Genomic DNA, 20,528 nt, shown 5'->3' on the forward strand with positions numbered 1-20,528 from the left:
TTTTGGTGGGCAGGATAAAACACTGACATTTTGAACCAGACATGCTTACTCAGCTCTTGTAAATGCGCAAGACTGTTTTGCCATTCAGTCAATGCCAGATTTTTAGCCAATGAATTAGTTAAATTTTCAAAGCGAAGCTGTTGCCATAGTTCCCATGCAACTTAAACAATAGCCTTTTCATCATGGCCTAACACTTGCCAGTGAAAAAGTAAGCTCTAATTATTCCTTACTTGTTACTTCTTAATTTCAAACAAGTGTGCTAGGTTTTCCTGATCTGCAGCTCAGTTGAACACAGTGGATTTTCTCCCATATCTTACTGTGCATTATAAATCTGCATGGTCAAGAGAAGGAGCAAACCAGCCAGCAAATTTGGATCGTCCTTTTGTAAATAGCGTTATCTTCAGCAGATTATGCTGACATGCTCTTTAAACCTTGTTGGATCAGTCATATAGAACAACTTGGCACAACCTTTGTCCACTTCTTTGAGGGAAAACAAAAATCCTTGAACTTTATCGAGTTGGAGCAACTTCACATTTACTCATTTTAGAAGCAAAAACGGTGGAGAGGAAAATAAAAAGCATGCACATTAGTAAGAATGGTGGGCCATCAAAAATGCAAGATAGAAAAGGGAACTATATCTCCTTATCCTTACAAATGTCAACGAAAGGTGAGTGATGCTTCTATTTTTCTCTACCATATACCCCTTAATCATACATTATTATAAACTAATTACCCCTAAACAAGACTATTTATTTTATTTAAATATTTATAAGCCACATTTTTGTCAAAACAACGCACATGAAACAGCCCTGTAAATACATACCTGTATAAAATAAAGCAATATAAAATGTAAAGTGAAACAAAATGGTAATAATAACATGTATTTTTTTTTAAAAAAAAGCTTTAGCACTGTCGCCCTATCTCTCACAGAAGATATGCAAAGAGATCTTGTAGCATCTTTGTGACTAACTGTATTAAAGATGTTAATTTCAAAGGTGCTACAAGATCCCTTTGAATATTTATATTCCAGACTATATCTCTGAATTCTCCTCTCACAGAAGATGTACAAAATGTTTGAGGGCATGGCATCAAAACAGATGCATAATGAGAGACAATCAAATAGGTCATTAGTTGATTATAAATGTACCTTACAAAAGTTTACGTGTACATCATTACCATAACAGGAACCTGCCCTTCTTTATTAACAAGTGTAGTTATTTGATGTCAGTGGTGTTAGATGTTTGTTGTAAAATGAGTAACCATCCTATTCCAAGTGTTCTGAGTGGGCAATGTTAATTTGCTCATTTTAGAATTGTTATACCGTGTGAAGGGAATGCTGTGGTTATAGTATATCTTGATTTCAGTAAGGCCTTTGACAAGGTTCCCCATGACATTCTTGCAAACAAGCTTGTAAAATGTGGGCTAGACAACGCAACTGTTACATGGATTTGTAACTGGTTGATCGGCCGAACCCAAAGGGTGCTCGACAATGGCTCCTTTTCATCCTGGAGAAGTGACCAGTGGGGTCCCACAGGGCTCTGTCCTGGGCCCAGTGCTATTCAACATCTTTATCAATTACTTGGATGACAGAATTGGGGGCATACTTATCAAATTTGCAGATGACACCAAATTAGGAGGAGTAGCTAATACTAACATATTCACTGTAGAATGAACTAGGAATAGAGAAACTTTGCTGAGAGGAGACCAAATTCCTGTGACATTGAAGACATTTATGAGTTTCTTGCATAAATGAATAGATGTGTCCCGGTGCCATACCACCACAGGAGAGTCACAATGTCATGTGATCAGGAAAGACCTAAACTGCAAATATGCTGTTGACATGGTGCAACAAACATCATGTGATAAAATCCCTAGATTCTCTCCTTCCAAGTCCTACATGGGCTAGAACAAAACTTTTCAACCACTCCTATCTTAAGTCCAAAACACACTGCAGAAATAATCCAGTTTGAGATGGCTTTAACTGTCTTGGCTCAATGCTAGAGAATTCTGGGAACTGTAATTTTGTGAGACAGCTTTCCCAACAGAGAAGGGGACAAGCATCCTGACTTTGGGATTTACAAAAGCAGTAAAATCTTAGGGAGGGCCGGCTGGCACAGAGGGCGGATGCAACACCACCTGTTGTAACACCCTCCGGCCGAAGGCCGCTTCGGCTGACTGGAAAAGGTCCAGCTTATAATGCCTGACAAAGGTGGAAGGAGACTTCCATGTGGCTGCTCTGCAAATCTCGGCCAGGGGGGCATTGGTGGCAAACACTGTCAAGATCTGCCCCCTTTCTCCCCAGAGGGACCCAAGGCAGCTCACAGACAAAACATTTAAAATCTCAGTAAAATTCAAAACAATTAAAAATATCTACACCTGATATAAAAACACATAAAAATATACACAAGTTAAAAAATCTCACCAGGCGAACCTGTGATCTTGGTAAAATCAAGAGAAAGGCTTCTCCTGAAGATTTTAGGGCTCTAGCAGGTTTGTATGGGGAGATAAGGTCTCTCAAATAGTCTGGACCTAAGCCACATAGGGCTTTAATAGATCATGACCAGCACTTTGAATTGTGTCTGGAAACGAACCGGTAGCCAATGAAGCTGTTTTAGCAAGGGAGTTATAGCATTCTGGCTGTACCTTAACCATATTAAGATTAAGACACATTTTAACACTTCAGAGAACTAACTGAATGCTAAATGATATACAAATAACCAAATAGCTGCTACATTTCATAGTGTAGTTGGGTAGAAAAAAAAGTTCTACGTGATACCTTTAAGAATTAGTTTTCATAACTTTACAGCCTCACTGACTAGACAATAGATTAATGATTAGGCAAGGGCTGAAACAGAAGGCTGCAAAGGGGTGGCTCTGCACCCCCTTTGAGTGCCAGATTGGGGCCACAGCAACCACACACCGTGGCCCCGATCTGGCATTTTTTCCAACCCCAAAAGAAGTGGCAAAATGCTGCTCCTTTTGGGGGCAGAAAAAGCCAGCCTTGCTGCTGCAGTGGCAGCTCTTCTGCGTTTCTTCAGTGCAGCGTGTTAATGCTGCATCACAAAAACGTTGGGACACTACCCACCATCTAGGTGGGTAGGTGGCATGACGTTAGTTTAGGAGTCGGGACAGGCGGTCACCATGCCCCCATGCCACTCTGAAGCCGGCTCTTTATGCCAGTCTGCTCAGCCCCTAAGTGACTCTTCCTGGTTTTTCTTTTTGTGGAGCTTTGGTGAAGGTAATGTATCCAGTTTTTTATTTTAGTTTAGTTTGCATACTGTGCCATGTTCCTCTTACTTTTCTACCTTCCCCTTTGCAAAACTCCATCCTGTTTCTCTCTGCTGCCCTTTGTTTGTTTGAAGTGACATTTAAATAATACTGTTTATAAAGACTAGCTGTGAGATATTCTGCTGCAGCTGGTTTTGTTTCTATTTACATTAAGGAGGGATTTTCTTTTATGTTGCTAGAGTTAAAGAACTAAGGTCTGTTTTCCATTATGCCAGCAGATCCAAAGTAGAGGCAATGGTTCTCTAAAATATATCATCTATCAGCATATTGACACTAATAGAGCTAGTTCATGCTAATCCTGCTAGTAACTTTTGAACTAGCTGTAATCAGTGTATGGATCCCATGTGGGTTAAAGTCTCAGCGTTAGGACTAATACTCTCCAGCTTCTCTGTACAAGAGTGCATAAAGTGTTACTTTAGCATTAATGTCATAAATTGCATAGTGAAATACATGAATCATAGAATCATAGAAAGTAGTAGTAGTGTTCGTTTATAATTTTCATCATTATCATATGGGATGAAAAATGAACACAATGGATGATCAAAACTAGCCTACATTTATCCATGTATTAGGTACCTCTGAGATGTTCTACTCCTGTATAGCAGGGCCAAGTGGCCAACTGTGGCCATCCAGACATCTTTGAACTGCAGCACCATCACTCATTGCCACTGGATATGCTGGCTAGGACCAATCAGAGTTATAGACTAAAAAGATCTCGAGGTTGACAGTTCCTCATTGTCACTCCACTGAGTACCCATAATAATAATATTAATAATAATATTTCAGAATCGGAATTAAGCTGAACTGTAACTGGGACATTTGTAAGTTAGGTGAAAAACAAAATATACTTCAGGTGCTATTTTTTTAAAATAAGAATTTTTGACATCTATCAGATGCAATTAGAAAATACTATTCACAAAATTCCATATTCATTAAAAAGTTTATATTGTACAGTTGGCACTCTGTTTTCATGGGGGATCCATTCCAGACCCCTCTGCGAAAAAGAGGCTTGCACTTATTTAAGTCTCATAGGCTTGAATGGGGTGCACCCACGTACATGCGGCCTGGGTGCGCGCACCATTGGAAATAGCAGAGGTAGCCCTGCCCAGATATTTGAGGGTGCGGATCCCAGATCTGCAAATTAGGAGGGGTGATTGTATAGTGACATGTGGATGAATAATTCAGTCCTATTTATTTGGGTTTCTAAGCTTCATATACTGTTTGCTGACCAGTTCTAGCTTGATCATTAGATATACTGTTCTATTCTGCTCTGGTGAGACCTTACTTGGAGTACTTTGACCAGTTCTGAGAAACATTATTTAAGAAAGATACTGACAAGCTGGAACATATCTAGGTAGCGAAGTATCTGGAAATAGGTTATGTTTAACCTGAGAAAGAGTAGTGATAATATGACAACCATCTTCAAATATCTGAAGGGCTGTCTCACAGAAGATGGAGCAAGTTTGTTTTCATCTTCATCAGAAGAAATGACCTGAACCAATTAATTCAAATTATAAAAAAGTAGATTCCAGGTAAATATTAGAAAGAACTTCCTGTTGATACTACCTGTTTGACAGTGGAACTGACTACTTTCAAAGGTGGTGGATTCTCCTTTATTGGAGGCTTTTAAAGAGATATTGGATAGTTATCCAGTAGAGATTTTTTAGTGTAGATTTTCTGCGTTGGCAGGAGGTTGGATCTGATGACCCTTGGGATTATTTCCAATTCTGCAATGTTATGATTGGGTACTGGAACATTAGCAAACCACCAAGGAATTCCACACTTTTTTTGCTTAATGAAGTCCAAACTTTTCAGATGATGGTATGGCCGGCTGAGATATTCAGATTGCTCTTGCCCAGTTCTCTGTTCCTACCTGATTCCTGGAACTATGATTGTATTTATCTTTTCTTTTGCCTTAATACCCGTCCTGGAAAGTGGGAATTACATCCAAGAGTCTGTTCTCTGAAATTCCTGAAATATTCATGGAATAAAATCCTATTTACTTGGGACTCCAATGTATGTGAATTTGTTTTGTTCACCTTCCTAGTACTAGTTGTGGCTCACAGTTCTGGGTAGATTTCTGCCAACACATTACTAAATCCCACAATGCTAAATATGTAAAACATTCACACTTCATTCAGTGTTTGTGAGCATAGTGGAGTATTTTTGAAAGGCATACAGATTATGTAGTTTAAAATAACAAATAACAACAACCAGCTGAAATCTTATCTTAGGCTTTCTCTTGGCTTATACCCTTCACTGAGACATGGGAAGCCTATACAGAGTTGGACCATTTGCCCATCTAGCTCAGTATTGTCTGCACAGATTATTAGCAACCAAGATTTCAAACAGGTATTTTTGCCAATTGTACCTGCAGATGCCAAGAACTGAATACAAGACCTTTCACAGGCAGGGAGTGTGTTCTACCAGTGAGTTACAATCCTAACGTTGTATGTGAAAATACGCACATATCACTGCATGAATCCTGCTAGTAAAAGAGCTGTCCTTTCAGCACCAGAACAGTGCTGCCATTGTGTTGTACACATGAATAAAAATTTGAGATAATTCATTACAAGTTTTATTGGCAAGATTTTATCAGAGGAGGTTTACCATTGCCTTCCTCTGGGGGCTGAGAGGGTGTGATTTGCCAAAAGTCACCCACTGAGTTGCGTGGCTGAGCAGGAAATCAAACCCCTGATCTCCAGAATCCTAGTCCTACACTCTGAAAAGTGCAGGTAGAGTGCAAATTTCTCTTTTCCTTTCCTCCATGTCCTATTTGCATCCATTTGCATCCATTGCTCCATGTCCTATTCTTTGGGGCTGCAGAAAAAAAGCTTGCTCTATCCTCAATATGACACCCCTTCAAATACTTATACAGGGCTATCATATCACCTCTTAACCTTCTCTTCTCCAGGCTAAAGATACCCAGATCCCTAAATCTCTCCGCTTAGGTCATGGTTTCCAGATCCTTCACCATTTTGATCACCTTTCTTTGGACACATTTCAGCTTGTCAACATCCTTTTTGAATTGTGGTGCCCAGAACTGGACACAATATTCCAGGTGAGGCCTGACCAGAGCACAATAGAGCACTATTACTTCCCTCAGACTAGACATTATACTTCTATTGATGCAGCCTAGAATCACATTGGCATGACACTATTGACTCATGTTCAGCTTGTAGTCTACTAGGGCTGCTACATCTCTTTCACATGTAGTCTTGTTGAGCCAGATGTCCCTCATACTATCTCTATGTATTTCATTTATTCTGCTTCTGTATCTATGTATTTCATTTATTCTGCTTAACTGCAGTACCTCACATTTCTCGCTGGTGGAAATCATTTTGTTAGTGTTGGCCCAGATTTCTAATCTATTAAACAATAATCTATATGAGCAAAGTATGCCATTTTTTTTAGGGGGGAGCAGATGATTGCAATAGTAGTGAAGGTGATTGTGCAATGAAATATGTACTGTCATAGATTACAGATAGAGATCAATACATATACATACTGTAATTTTCAAACATGAAAGAACAATGCAAACCTATGTAAAGGCTACATGAGATTCTTTTTAAAAACAAAATAAGATCAGGAAAAAGTGCACAATATGAACCCATTTTTCAATCCTGAATAATTCTGTGGCAAAGGAGATTTGTCTGAAGGCTAAATGAGCCTGTGTTTCTCTACCACACTCTATACGGCTAAATAAAAATGGGCCGGGGGAAGTGTTCTGGTGGAATCCATATCAACCTTCCTTCCGGGATATTCCATGTAACTCGGTTAAAGTGGTACTATGATGACAGTAACCAACCAGAAAGCATCATGCAAATCAGAACACTGTATCTTGTACCCAGTGCTCTGTTGCTAGCTGGTTGTTATAGTGATAAACTGAGGCCTTGCCTCTTGGCTTCTCCTTGAAAGGAAAACCTTTAATTTCTCAAGGGAAGGGAAAGCAGAGAAGGGGGAGAAGGTGGGGGAGAGAATTACATGAGAAAGGAAAACATTATCTGGCTGAGAAGAGAATAGCACAGAGGGCATCATCGAAGAAGAAGCAGCAGCAGCCTTCACTGGCCATGCCAGTGCTTGCAACTAATGCTGAGTCAGAAACAGGCATCCCGAAATCCCTTTCTAATGAGCATCCTTCAGAAACCATGGAAGAGCTAGAGCACACATGCCCTCAGCCTCGACTGGTAAGTAGGAGACAAAGGATGTGTTTATTTGCCACCCTCTGTGCCTTTGCTTGGCTAAGATACAATGGAATGGGCGCAAGGCAATCATGGTTTAATAACAGCCTAATCTATTTTAGCTCTTTCTGTTTATTGTTGTATTGTGAGAATGGGGACAACGAAGGGTTAATTGTGACTGCTGCATTAAGAGATGCATTAGGGGATTGTAGCACGCTTCTGTGGCCAGTTCCTTTCAATAAAAGCATGCTGAGCTATGGAAATTTTTCTACCAGCCTTTGTTGGGCTCAGATTTGTAGCAGAACTCTTCATTTACTCCTTGCAAGCTCTTTGTTTCTTCTGCTGACTTCAAAATAAAGAATAAAATGTCTGTTCACAACAAAGACAAAAATCAAAACCTGCCCATTAGAGGAACATTAGAGGAAAATGTTATAGGTTCCATCATTCCTAAAATGTCTGATGTTACTCTGAAGCAGTTGAGCTCATATGAGTTGAGAGTGAGGCATTAGGTGAAAACCTGCATTTCTTCAATAATTAACCTATAGGAATCATGCATGTAAAAAGCCAGCTTGCCTATGGAGTAAAGCTTCTTTCCCTCACAGGTTGTCTAGGTCCCACTTTGACTATTTTCCTTGCTATTTTTACATATGGATTTTCTGTTAGGAATTGGCCTCGGTTTTGTTGTTTTTTAAGTGGAAACAATAACAATGATCTTTGATGATGCTCAGAAATTATTTGTTCCTAAGATGTGTTCACAGTATAACAGATGCTTATCACAGCAGATTTTGATTTGGAAAAGCAGTATAAAGAAATGGCTTCTGGCATGTGTGTACAGGATGAGAAGTTTGCTCCTAAAAGTGTACTTCTAAAGCTACCTGCTTAGAAGAAACTTCTATTTTTTTCCCAATAGGTTTTATGTCTCAGTAAATATAGATAGAAGGGGACCACAGAACTAACATTCTGGAATGGAAAAAAAATATCTAATTCAATGTAGGAATCTTGGCCTCAGTTAGTCAGTGACTATGTGATTTGTAGTATAAGAAGCATGTTGGCCATTGCATGTTCTTCTTCCCATTGCCCATAGAAGAAAATGCTTTATCTTTCCTAGGAAGAGTGTATTCATCGTTCCCTACTACATCCTAGGATAGCTGTTTCCAGAGAAAGCAAAACCCTGAAAGGCAACCAGTTTGCCAAGCTGTCACTATGACGTAGGCAGGAGTTTGGCAATTCCTGATGAGACTATTTGACACTGAAATCCAAGAGTAACTTGGTTTAGAGTATTTAAAAAAGAAAGAAAATTGGTTCTTATAAGTGTCATCAGCCTTCCATATCAATTGCTTTTAGCGTCCCATAATAATGCATGAACAGCACATAAACTAAATGTTTTCTAGGATTCAGTTTTCATGTATGAGATTGTTTTATTTAAGCCATGAGGGAAATATGCATTGCATTGTTCTTATGCTATCTATTTGTTAACATTTTCCTACTGGAAGAAACTGGCTACACCATCTCTGACTACTCCTTGTCTAGGAAAACCCTATTAAATTAATGGTGACATGATAAGTCAACAGGCCACTTGAATACACACACACACACACACACACATCAAGTAACACTTCAATAAGTGTGATTAAAGTAGTAGGGAACAAATTGCCACTTCAAGGGTTAATATAAGTTCAAAACACTGCAGAAATAACCCAGTTTGAAACTGCTTCAACTGCCCTGGCTCAATGCTAGGGAATTCTGAGAACTGTCGTTTTTTCAAACAATTATCCTTCTCAGACAGAGAGCTTGGTGTTGCAATAAACTACAGTTCCCAGGATTCCGTAACACTGAACAAGGGTAGTTAAAATGGTCTCAAACAGAATTATTTCTGCAGTGTGTTTTGAACCATAGAAAGTGATATGGTACAGTCCTCTAGCACAGTCATCCTACATGAGGTTTTAGGTGGGATTTGTGCAACCTTTTACTCCCGAAACAAGAACAAGAAGAACAGGTAGTTTACAAGAACCTAAACAACTAAGAGTACTTCAAAAACATACAGTGACCATACAATATATACATTTTGTAGTGTTCACCAAGGAAAAAGGAGTTTAAAATCCAATAGAGCAGGTTAAAATGGAGTATTACCCATATGAAAGCTATTAAAAATGACTTCAATTTTGTGCATGCCACACAAGAAACTTGATGTTAGAAAACAGCTCACAATGTAAATATCCTTGGTCTTGATTCTCCACACCAGCGCCAGTGGAACAAGGTCATAACTAACAAATCTAGAGGACATCTTAAAGAAGTCAAGCATAGAAAAATATACATAGATTTGAATCAAGACTAGGGGACACTGGGCTAAACCCAATTGTCAGTCCTTAATAGAGCAAAACCATTAAAACAATGGACTCTATATAACTGTAGACCTAAGAAACCACAATCATTCAGCAGGTCTCCGCTGTTTGGAACTAACCATTGGCTTATACCCAGTACGTTTTATTTTACGGTACAATTTTCACAGAGAAATGCTTTCCAAGAGGAATTTTGCTACATAATAACTTGAAATGGTAGTGACACAGTTGTATGATAAAGCCATACATTACTGAACATCTGAACTTGTCTATTATAAGAGTTGGAATGTCAATAGTCAAATTACCAATCAATAGTACTGTATACCACAATCTGTTTTGTTCAGTCACATAGAGATACACACATTCATACCAAAGTGAAAATAAGTCTGGTGCTGATGTCCAAAATGGAGAATATAGATATTTTTCAAAAGCAGAGCGTTCTAGGGTTGTCTTTTTTCCTGTTTGTGATCATTCATATGCTCCATTTATAACCAGGGAGTTTGTGAATACAAGTTACATGGCTTCTTTACTAGCTTGATTAGACAATTTGTACTTGCATTACAGATTCTTTAAAGGCCAAGTAGGCACACAGGAGATTATGCTATATAGGAGCCACCATACTCCAGGAGGAGAGGTTGAAATCTTCCCTTTGCTGTTCCTTCCTCTCCCACCTAATCTCTATCCCATGTGCAGGGACTAAAAATAAGAGGAAAAACCTCAACTGGCTTTAATTGTGCTTATTTTAAATGCTCCTGCAGAAGGTATGGGGCAATATTATGCAAAAGAAGCAGCTGAGAGTAAGGTTTAAGCTTATCTTCCCACATGTAGGGTGGCTTAAATGTGAAGAAATAAGAAGACTAGAACTACATGAAGGAACTACACAAGATCCTAAAGATATAAAACTGAGCACTAAAGTTAGAATTGTCCAAGCTACTGTATTCCCCATCATCATGTATGAATGTGAGAGCTGGACAATGAAGAAATCTGACAGAAAAAAAATAAACTAATTTGAGAAGTGGTGCAGAAGAAGAGTGCTGGGGATACTACGGACAGCTAAAAAGACAAGTCCATGAACAGATCAGGCCTGAACAATCCCTGGAAGCCAAGTTGTTGAAACTTTGGCCACATCATGAGAAGGCATGGCTCACTAGAAAAGATTATAATGCTAGGAAAAATAGAAGGCAGTAGAAAGAGAGGAAGACCACACGTTAGATGGACAGGCTCATTTAGGAAGGTCACGGGTATGAGTCTACAGGACCTGAGGAGAGCAGTGGAGAACAGGCAATCTTGGAGATGTTTAGGTCCAAAACATACTGCAGAAATAATTCAGTTCGAGACTGCTTTAACTACAGAATCCTGGGAATTGTAGTTTATTGTGGCACTAGAACTCTCTGACAGATTTCTCACAAAACTAAAGTTCCCAGAATTCTCTAGCATTGAGCCAGGGCAGTTAAAGCGGTTTCAAACTGGCTTATTTCTGCAGCATGTTCTGGACCTTAGTTGGCAACACAATTCATTTTAAAAGGGCCCAAGCTCGACTCAGGCTTGCATCCTTCCGAGGTCGCTAAAATGAGTACCCAGACTGTTGGGGGCAATAGCTTACTTGCTGGTCACCGCTATGATCCTTGGAATAGCGGTATATAAATAAAACAAATTATTATTATTATTATTATTATTATTAATGCAGTCACATGTGATACAAGTACTAGACATAGATGTTTAGTCATACAGATAACCTGATCTCAGAAATTATCCCATTTCAAAGGAGATGTAGATATGGAGTTTACTTTGTCAGCATCCTTGTGACATATGTGTTTCACAGGAGAAGGTGCCCATTCTTTTAGCAAACCTTATCTCCACCTTGGCAGGTACTTGAGTTAGGCTGTTTGTTCATTAATATTACCTCAATATAATTATCACTGTATAGCTAAGGATTTGCTACCATCACAAATAACCCATTCTCATAACATAATGTTCACTAGTATTTCTGTAGAATGTCAGAAACGTGATAGGAAAAGTCATCAAGTTCCTTGGCTTTGAGATATAAACAATCAGATTGGATGATAGATCTCTAACTTTTAAAAACTAAATGTATGTAGAGGGTACTTAAAGTTTACCTCCATAAATTGTTCTGTCTTAAAATAATTGTTAATGTGGGCATTTCCAATAATATGGCATCTCCATTAGGCATTTTCTCCACTTACTTTTCCAAGTAAAAAAAGGATCTCTGCGTATAAATCCCCCAAATTAACATTATGTTAGTCAGTACCTGTACAATAAATGTTTTCCAATTTCCATCTGTTCTTCAGACTTAACGATATAATGGTGGGGGAGGGGGACACCAAGATATTAATCTTTTGTCCTACAGTGAGTGGAGAAAATTGAAACTGAGGCCCTAAAATGTCATGTAAGTTTCAGTGTGTATTATTATTATTCATAAATATCACTGTTTTATTATAGTTTGCAATTGCGTTATCTTTACACATACTTCAGGCATATTTTGAATTAAATGGGAGTATCTATTAAAATTATATTGAGTGTGACCCTGCTCCATCTTATTACATTTGTTAATATTTTTATGATTTATACTATATAATGATTGTTGGTCAAGTAGGGTGACTAAAATGGTGAAGGGTCTTGAAACCATGCCCTATGAGGAACGCCTTAAGGAGCTGGCTATGTGTAGCCTGGAGAAGAGAAGGTTAAGAGGTGATATGATAGCCCTGTTTAAATATTTGAAGGGATGTCATATTGAGTAGGGAGCAAGCTTGTTTTCTGCTGCTCCAGAGACTAGGACCCGGAGCAATGGATGCAAGCTACAGGAAAAGAGATTCCACCTCAACATTAGGAGGAACTTCCTGACAGTAAGGGCTGTTCAACAGTGGAACAAACTCCCTCGGAGAGTGGTGGAGTCTCCTTCTTTGGAGGTCTTTAAGCAGAGGCTGGATGGCCATCTGTCAGGGATGCTTTGACTGAGAGTTCCTGCATGGCAGGGGATTGGACTGGATGGCCCTTGGGGTCTCTTCCAACTCTATGACTCTATGATTCAACACCACATACAGTCAATCAAATAAATAGGTGAGTTAAGGGGGTGAGAAACAGTCTCACCTGAAAAAAGGAGAAAAACTGAGAGAGATGATATAGAAAGAGAAGAGTGTGGCAATAAACTAGGAAAGGACAAGAAGGATTACTTCATCCTTCTATTAGAACTTACATCCCATACTTTTCATGGCAGTGGATTTTCATCCATACATTCTTTTTTCAAACCAGATATGGTGAATTTCACCTAAATCTAATTAACTTAGATGGAAGTTCTCATCTTGACTGGTTTGTGCAATAACATACTATCATATATGTAGTTTTGGTATGTTTGGGGATTTTTTGGACAAAGTTGAAGGACCAGCAGAAATCACTTTTGATCAGACCATAGAGACTTAAAAATTTGGGTCCAGAACAGGAATACTATGGGCCTTAGGATAAAGTTATGGCATCAGAAAATGCTGCGATTTACATCAGACATGGGGAATCTATGGAATCTAGATGTTGTTGGATTCCAACTCCCAGAAACTCCCAATATGCCTGAGAAATTATCATACTTCTTAGGGCTGTTGCTAGTTTTCAACAGCATTGAGTGGGCCACAGATTGTCCACTCCTCCCTTTGGGAGCCTTTTGCAGACTTCATGTATTGGAAATGCAGAAGATGGCTAGAATTAAGTCACATTGTCAAGTTCAGAAGCTGAATAAAATCTTTCAGTGTTCCTAGTGGGTAGGGTTGCCATAACCTGGTTGCAACCGGGTTTTCCCCGGTTTTGGCTGCACCTGCCCGGTCACGGCACGGGTGCAGCCAAAAACCGGGAAAAGCCCGGTTGCAGCGGGGTTGCTGGGCAACCCTGGGGCCTCGCTGCCCTCCTCCTCCTCCTCCACCGCGCATGGTCGCGCGGAGGAAAAGGAGGGCAGCGAAGCCTGGTGCGGAGGAGGCTGCAGGGAGACGGCGCCTCTTGGGCGCAGCCGCGCCAACCTCCCCGCCGCCGCTGGCCTGCTCCCCTCCTTCCTGGTCCCAGCGGGGGCCAGGAACGAGGAGAGGCCGCGGCGATCGCCGTCGGCCTCCTCCCCTCCTTCCTGGTCCCAGCGGGGGCCAGGAACGAGGAGAGGCCCCGATCCTAGCCTCCGATTGCGGTGAGGCCCGGGGCCCAGGTGGGGAGGGAAAGCCTCCTTAAGTGGAGGCTTTCCCTCGGCGCTTGGCCTCCGCTCCCCGCCGCGATCGCCAGGGAAAATGTAGGACAGGATTTTCAAATGTAGGACACATTTTGTGTGTCTTACATTTGAAAATTTTGTCCTACATTTTTCCCGGTTTTGAGGTCCGGCGCTATGGCAACCCTACTAGTGGGGCATGAAAGGAATTTCAACTGCTGTGATGTCTGCCTTCCCTGATGCTCAGAAAACCATCAACATTTCCTAGAACTTCTGGCAGGTATCGTGGAGTGAGGTGGCCCTTCCAACTGCTCTCATTGTCTTTAGGAATTATGGCATAAGGGCCATAGTAGCATTTGAAGCCAGCTGTTTTGTCACACACTGTGGTAATGCGACAGTATTTTTTAAGGGCCTATAGGCATTTTAGAGGACTAAATACCTAAGGTACCAGATCCTGTCTGATTGTGGAAGCTAAGGAGGTTTAGCCTGGGTTAATTGTTGGATGGGAGACTGCCAATAAATACCAGATGCACTGGAAAAAAACCACCTCTGAGGATTTATTGCCAAAGAAAACCCTATGAAATTAATAGGGTCACCATACACACACAGAGAGAGAGGCATTTCATTTGTGCCTAACACAGCCAAACAACCCTGCTTGAACTTTATTTCAAATCTGGATAGACTTTAACCATTGGATAATAGCTTAACTTATTTCTGCATTTTAACATAATAGAGCTAGACTTAGGCATATTATTAGATCTTGTTTGAACTAGATCTCTGAGATTCCTGGGAGCATGCAAATACTTTAGAGCATACACAGAGCTTTAGGAAAGTGAAAGTTGTTTGATGTATGGGCCATTCAGGCAAATCCTGACATAAGACAGAACAGCTACCAGGATGCCATTTAGTCACAAGAGGGGCTGCCTCATGCTTTAGACGTGTATATATTTATCTCTTACATCACAAGAGCTATCAGTGAATATTAGCTTTTTGCTGTGAACTGTGTGTTGATACGCACCACAAATTCTCCAGTTTCACCCCTCCCAATTGTTGTTTTTCCATTGTAATTATACATTTTTGTATACTTTAAGCAGGACTGAGCAAAATGTAGCCCACAGTCACATGCGGGGTCCCCACGGAGAACCATCCCCACTCATGTGTCCATCCTAAATTAACTTTGTTTTACGGGGGGGGGTGTCCTTTCTGTGCTCTAGGAGTTGACCTGTTTTAGGCCTTTCTCCCAGATAGAAGTTGTCCATAACTGAGTTAAGGTATAAAAGAAATGAAAATAACAATACCAAATGCTCTTATTTCCACCAAGTTCAATTGACAGATGAAAGTCTTATGAAGCATGGAATCTCAGCAAATGCTAATAAGTATATGACATTTGCCTTTGAAGTCAGAATATCAAAATGGCTGCTATACATAGAAAAATTCTTTATTCATTGAGACATGTCATCAGGAATAGGAAAAAAGCAACTCTACAAATTATATTTTGGAAGATGAAGGGAACTGAACTGTAAAAATAGGTTTTGGACTGACTGGCTATAATAAAAACATTGAGTAAATTATGTCCACTGATATCACAGTGTGACTGTGTGTCATTTGTGGCCAATTCATTCTTCAGGATTAGATCACTTAACTTTAAATCTAATATCTAGTTCTAACTAGAGTAGACTTTCCGAATTAGTTGCATTTGCATATGTGCTCACCTACCATTCCAGCAATTGATTCACTAGGTCCACAGTAGTTGAAACTAACTGTGGGCTTTAATATATCCTTGGGTCTTTTTCTTTTCTCAACAGAATGTCAAATTATAGAAATTGTATTTCTTCAGTTGCTCTCATAAGAGCACAGATTCCGCTCAGTTTTATAAGCATTAAAAGAAAGCAATGGCAATGTAAATTTACAGTGCTACAAGTAGTTAAACAAATACACATTGAAACTTTCTTTTGTCTTTTCACTGAAAATAATTTATGCTTTGGCTATACTATATTTCCTTAATTAAGAAATGTCAAGTTTACTTTTAAACAATACTGATTTTCTAAAACAACATCTCATATTTAATATATCTTACTATGGGCAGATGATTGTTCTACTTCAAGAGGATTCCTAAAAGAACAAGACAATAATCATCATTGGCAGTGTGTTCTTGATCCTGATCCTATGTTGGAATATTAGTAGAATGGATCTAATTCGCTTTGTTTACATTAGTGACCTCCAAAATCTAATCTGCTTCTGTTAAAGTTAATCCTCCAGGGGGCAACTTAATTATTTTTGTTTAAAATTATATCAGTCACTACCATATGGCTGAAACCATAGATTGTCTGGGTAGCAGCACAGACCACAAGGTATTGTCTTTTCCTCTGACCACATCGAACTTGTTTTCCCCAGGTCTCTCAGTTCTTGTCTCCATTTATTTTCCTTAATGATGATTCTTCCTCTGTACCTGTCTGTCTGGCCATCCACTCTCCTTTGTCATAATCCACTCCAGTTTCAAGGTTCCACTTTGGATCTTGTCGAATTAACAAATAAGACGGCGTACCTCTTCCAGCTTGAATTCAGAATCTGAGATGCCCCTGGATGTTATCATACCTAGCTCACCACTAATGTAGCTGAGATGCTGTTGCCCGGATGCATCCGTGTTGAAGCCTCGCTCAGACAGGATTATCCTCTCAGGCCAAGAGAGTGTGACTTGCTCAAGGTCACCCAATATGTCTCCAATATGTCTCCATTGGTCTTCCAGTGTTCTAGTCCAATGCTCAAACCACTACACCATGTCGGCTATCTCATGTAGACATTATCAGCCTTTTAATGTTGTTTTTAAGTATTTTGAAGCTTCATTGTGGCTTTGCCGCTATTGTAAGAAATGACTGTATGTTAAGAAATGTACAATGACTAGTCAGTAGCTGTGCACAACACTAGTAAAATCAATGGGCAGCCTTACAGTAACTCTAGCCTAAGAAGTCTGAGAATTATCGTATTTGCTCAACAGTAATACTAGCATAAACTATTTCATAGGTATCATAAGAAAACTTTTTTAGAATTCTCAAGCATATCCTATCAATCAGCTTTTCCTGTTTTATCAGTGGAGGAGGTAGGTTAGGGTGCGGACACAAAACAGGCCTATTTTCTTCACGTTATCCCCCGGGAAACAGCCTTTCCCAAGCTAAGTCATGATTGCTGGTTGTAGGCCTCAGACCATAGCCATTATTGTTTTAACAATTCTACCTTCCTCTTTATCCCAGCATGAACTATGTCAGGTTGGATGTTTTGTAACTTGACCTTGCCTGAAAATAAAAGAACAGTTTAGTGCTCAACTACCACAAAGACAGAAGGGAAAAAGACAGTGATTAGAAAATAACAGAAAAAGACCTGACTGTATGATCATGTATAACAGAAAGGCAACACTGCGCTACGTGGGCAGTAATGAAAAAGACTGGTTTCCACAGAATCTAGTTTGATTTAGCCATACAGTATTTAGTGTTTTGTTGGTTATATATATATATATGCTTCTAACATATTTTCTACATGTAAAATGCCAGTAGCATAACTTTTTGCATGTGTTCATGTGATGAACTGCAGTAATAAGAGGGAGGAAATGCCCTGTCCCAATCCTTCAACTCCCCTTTTCAATCGTTTAAAAAAAACACTAGAGGACTTGATGCCAGAGTTACTAAATAAATAGAACAGTTTATTTAGAACAGAACTTCTAGCAAGCACAGAGACAACCTTTTGCAAGTCCTTGACAGTTGTGTAGCATCCAAATGTTCTCACTGACATGTATTTTTGTATGGCTAAACGAGGTAACACTTACGTAGCTAGAAAAATCGCACACTACAGTCCTTGGTCTATATCCTCTCAAAATATGCCATGTAAAATGCAAAAGGTTGGATTCAAAGTTAATCCAAGGAAGTTCATTGGAACAAAATGGGATTTACATTATTCTTTAACTAACAATGATCCCCTCTAAGTATGTGTTTGCAATTCAACGGTCCACATCCAATCTTTTACAAGCTGACTTTGTTCATAGAACAGCATTCCCCTTTTCCATTGCCCCCTACCCATCACTGGCACCATTCCTTCCTTCTCCAAACCTGTTTTAGAATGTCTCCTGTTCATATCTGAGAGAAGTATTCTAGACTTTTTCTATGCGACATTGTTTTTCTATTTAGATAGATAGCAAATTATGGTGCTCCAGATATTTTGAGATTGCAGCACCTACCAGAGCCCTATCCATCAGAGCTAGTGGTGAAGGAAGCTGGGAGTTGAATCCCTACAACATCTGAAGAGCCACAAGTTGTTCACATCGAAATAGGGAAAGTTCAGGCACTCTTCTATGTCTTTTTCAAAATGTGTAGATTGATTAACTTTAATCACTTTGCACAATTGGAAAATAAAACTACATTTATATCACAAATTGGGACCTTTTGGAATAGTCCCCCAGAGTTACTATAGAACTGAAGCATTGAGCATTGTGTAGGATTTTATTGCTTCTCTTTAAGAAACTTGTCTGTTTCTAATGGACTGTGTGGAAAATCAAGGCAAGTAGAATTACAAATTCAATCCTATACATAACATCACCCTGGCAATGTTCTTTTGGACCTCTTCTTATACAGACAAATAGTAACATTTCTTTTTCTTTGCATTGCTAATGAAAAACCTATGATAGAGAGGTATATCATATCCCTCTATCTTCTAAATATTTTTTTGTAAATACATTTCTATACTCTCTTTCATTCCAAACAAACCTCTTGTGCCCTTCAAATTTTTTTTTCTTCCTCCAGCTTTGGCTGCCATCAGCTTTCTACCTTTGCTTGGAGCCCCTTAAGACAAACTGAGCCTATTTAGAAGACCTTGGAAATAATATATTTAAAGTAATTATTTCATCTGTAATATGTTACCCGGGTGGATGACAACGGATAGCATCACAATTTTTTTTATAGTAATGTAATGACAGGTCATAACAGGCTTTGGGTTTGCATTACAGAGATGACAGAACTTTTCTCTCCATTTCATCCGTCAGTGCCAACCAAAAGTTGGCTCTGGAAATGTCCCTGCCCTCTGAGGTTGGTTTGGGAGTTCATAGTGAGCTTCTTTTGAAGAGTGCTCAGAAACTTGAACTGGTCCAAAGATCTTCAGCCATTTCCAGGCAGAATTCAAAGTACTGGTGATAATCTATAAAGCCTCATACAATTCATGTCCAGCTTAATTGAAGGACCATACACTCCCATACAAACCTTCTGGGGAATAATAATAATTAATTAATAATTTGTTTTATTTATATACCGCTATTCCAAAGATCATAGCGGTGAACAGCAAGTAAGCTAATTAGCAAGTAAGCTAATTTGCCCCCAACAGTCTGGGTGCTCATTTTAGCGACCTCGGAAGGATGCAAGCTTGGGCCCTTTTGCTGGTCTTGAACTCGCAACCTTGTGGTTTTGAGTGAATGGCTGCAGTACAGGCATTTAACCACTGCGCCACCAGGGCTCCTGGTGATCTTGCTCTTTCTCCCACCACCTTCACAGGTACATTTGGAGGGAAGACTGGAGAGGGCCTTCTCAGTGGCTGCTCCCATGCTCTGGAACCTCATTCTCAGAGAAGTTAGGCTGGCACTCCCCTTAATATCTTTTTGAAATCAGATAAAAAATTTTTTTTATTTTTGCAGACCTCTGAAAATTAATATTTCAGGGGAAACCAGGCCTTGTATAAAGTACTGGGCTTTTATTTATTGTTGTTCATAATTCATTTTAACTGGTTTCAGTGTTATGATAGTTTAATTGCTTTTTAATTTTTAACTATATTTATTTTAATTGTTGTAAGCACCTTTAGTCCCAAACTGGGAAAAAGGTGAGATCAGGAGGAGGAGGAGGCAGTGAAGAGAGATTCCCATCCGAGAAAAAGTGCCATCTTCGGATGTCCCTCACACAATCTGGGCCTCTTTTTTCTTTTTAATTTTTACTGTAAAACACACCGTTTGCTCACTGCAATGTTATTTATGGGGTATTTTGGAAGATCTGGGATTATTTTGCATTTTCATTCTTAAAGCCATTATAAAGTAATACTGTACAAATGTGTCATCAACTGGTAACATAACAAGTTATTTTGGTGTCAGAAGCCATGGGAGGTTTTTTTTTTGTCACATTGTAGCAAGTGATAAATTAGTAAGGTGCCAAATTTTGGATAGAAGGGTGGGGACTCTGAGGGGATGTTCCCACTAGGTGAAACCCCGCGTTCTGAATCGAATCCAAGGAGTGGCGTTCCTATTAGGATCCGATTTAAACCTAGAACGGTTCTAGAGCAACCCGCAATCGTCCCCACTACAAATCGAATCGTAGAGCGGGATAAAAATTTAAATCGAGTTTTCCTCATTTAACGCGTGTTAAAAAAACGCTAGGGTCCGACCTACGTTTTTCCATTGATTCGAGTTAGGAACCGGAGCATTTAAGTAGGAACGACAGCCTTTGAATCGGGTTAGATGGATGGGAGGAGCGGACTGCGATGGGGGCTGTCCTTGGGGGAGTTGCC

General features: G+C 39.6%; 1 protein-coding gene across 2 annotated transcripts in view; it reads left to right on the forward strand.

Annotated features, from left to right (window-relative positions):
• The first annotated feature begins 250 nt into the window (after positions 1-250).
• PCYT1B (phosphate cytidylyltransferase 1B, choline) overlaps positions 251-20,528 on the forward strand; it is a 44,730-nt gene continuing 24,452 nt past the window's right edge. The window contains exon 1 of one of the 2 annotated variants that reach the window (XM_042460752.1): positions 251-667. In XM_042460752.1, coding sequence (XP_042316686.1) covers positions 596-667 — 72 coding nt within the window. In that variant the 5' untranslated portion in view covers positions 251-595. Of the gene's footprint in view, positions 668-7,153; positions 7,476-20,528 lie in introns of those variants that run through there. The other variant, XM_042460751.1, reaches the window with a different exon arrangement.

The sequence above is a fragment of the Sceloporus undulatus genome, chromosome 3 (genome assembly GCF_019175285.1).
Source record: "Sceloporus undulatus isolate JIND9_A2432 ecotype Alabama chromosome 3, SceUnd_v1.1, whole genome shotgun sequence".
Taxonomy (NCBI): Eukaryota; Metazoa; Chordata; class Lepidosauria; order Squamata; family Phrynosomatidae; genus Sceloporus; species Sceloporus undulatus.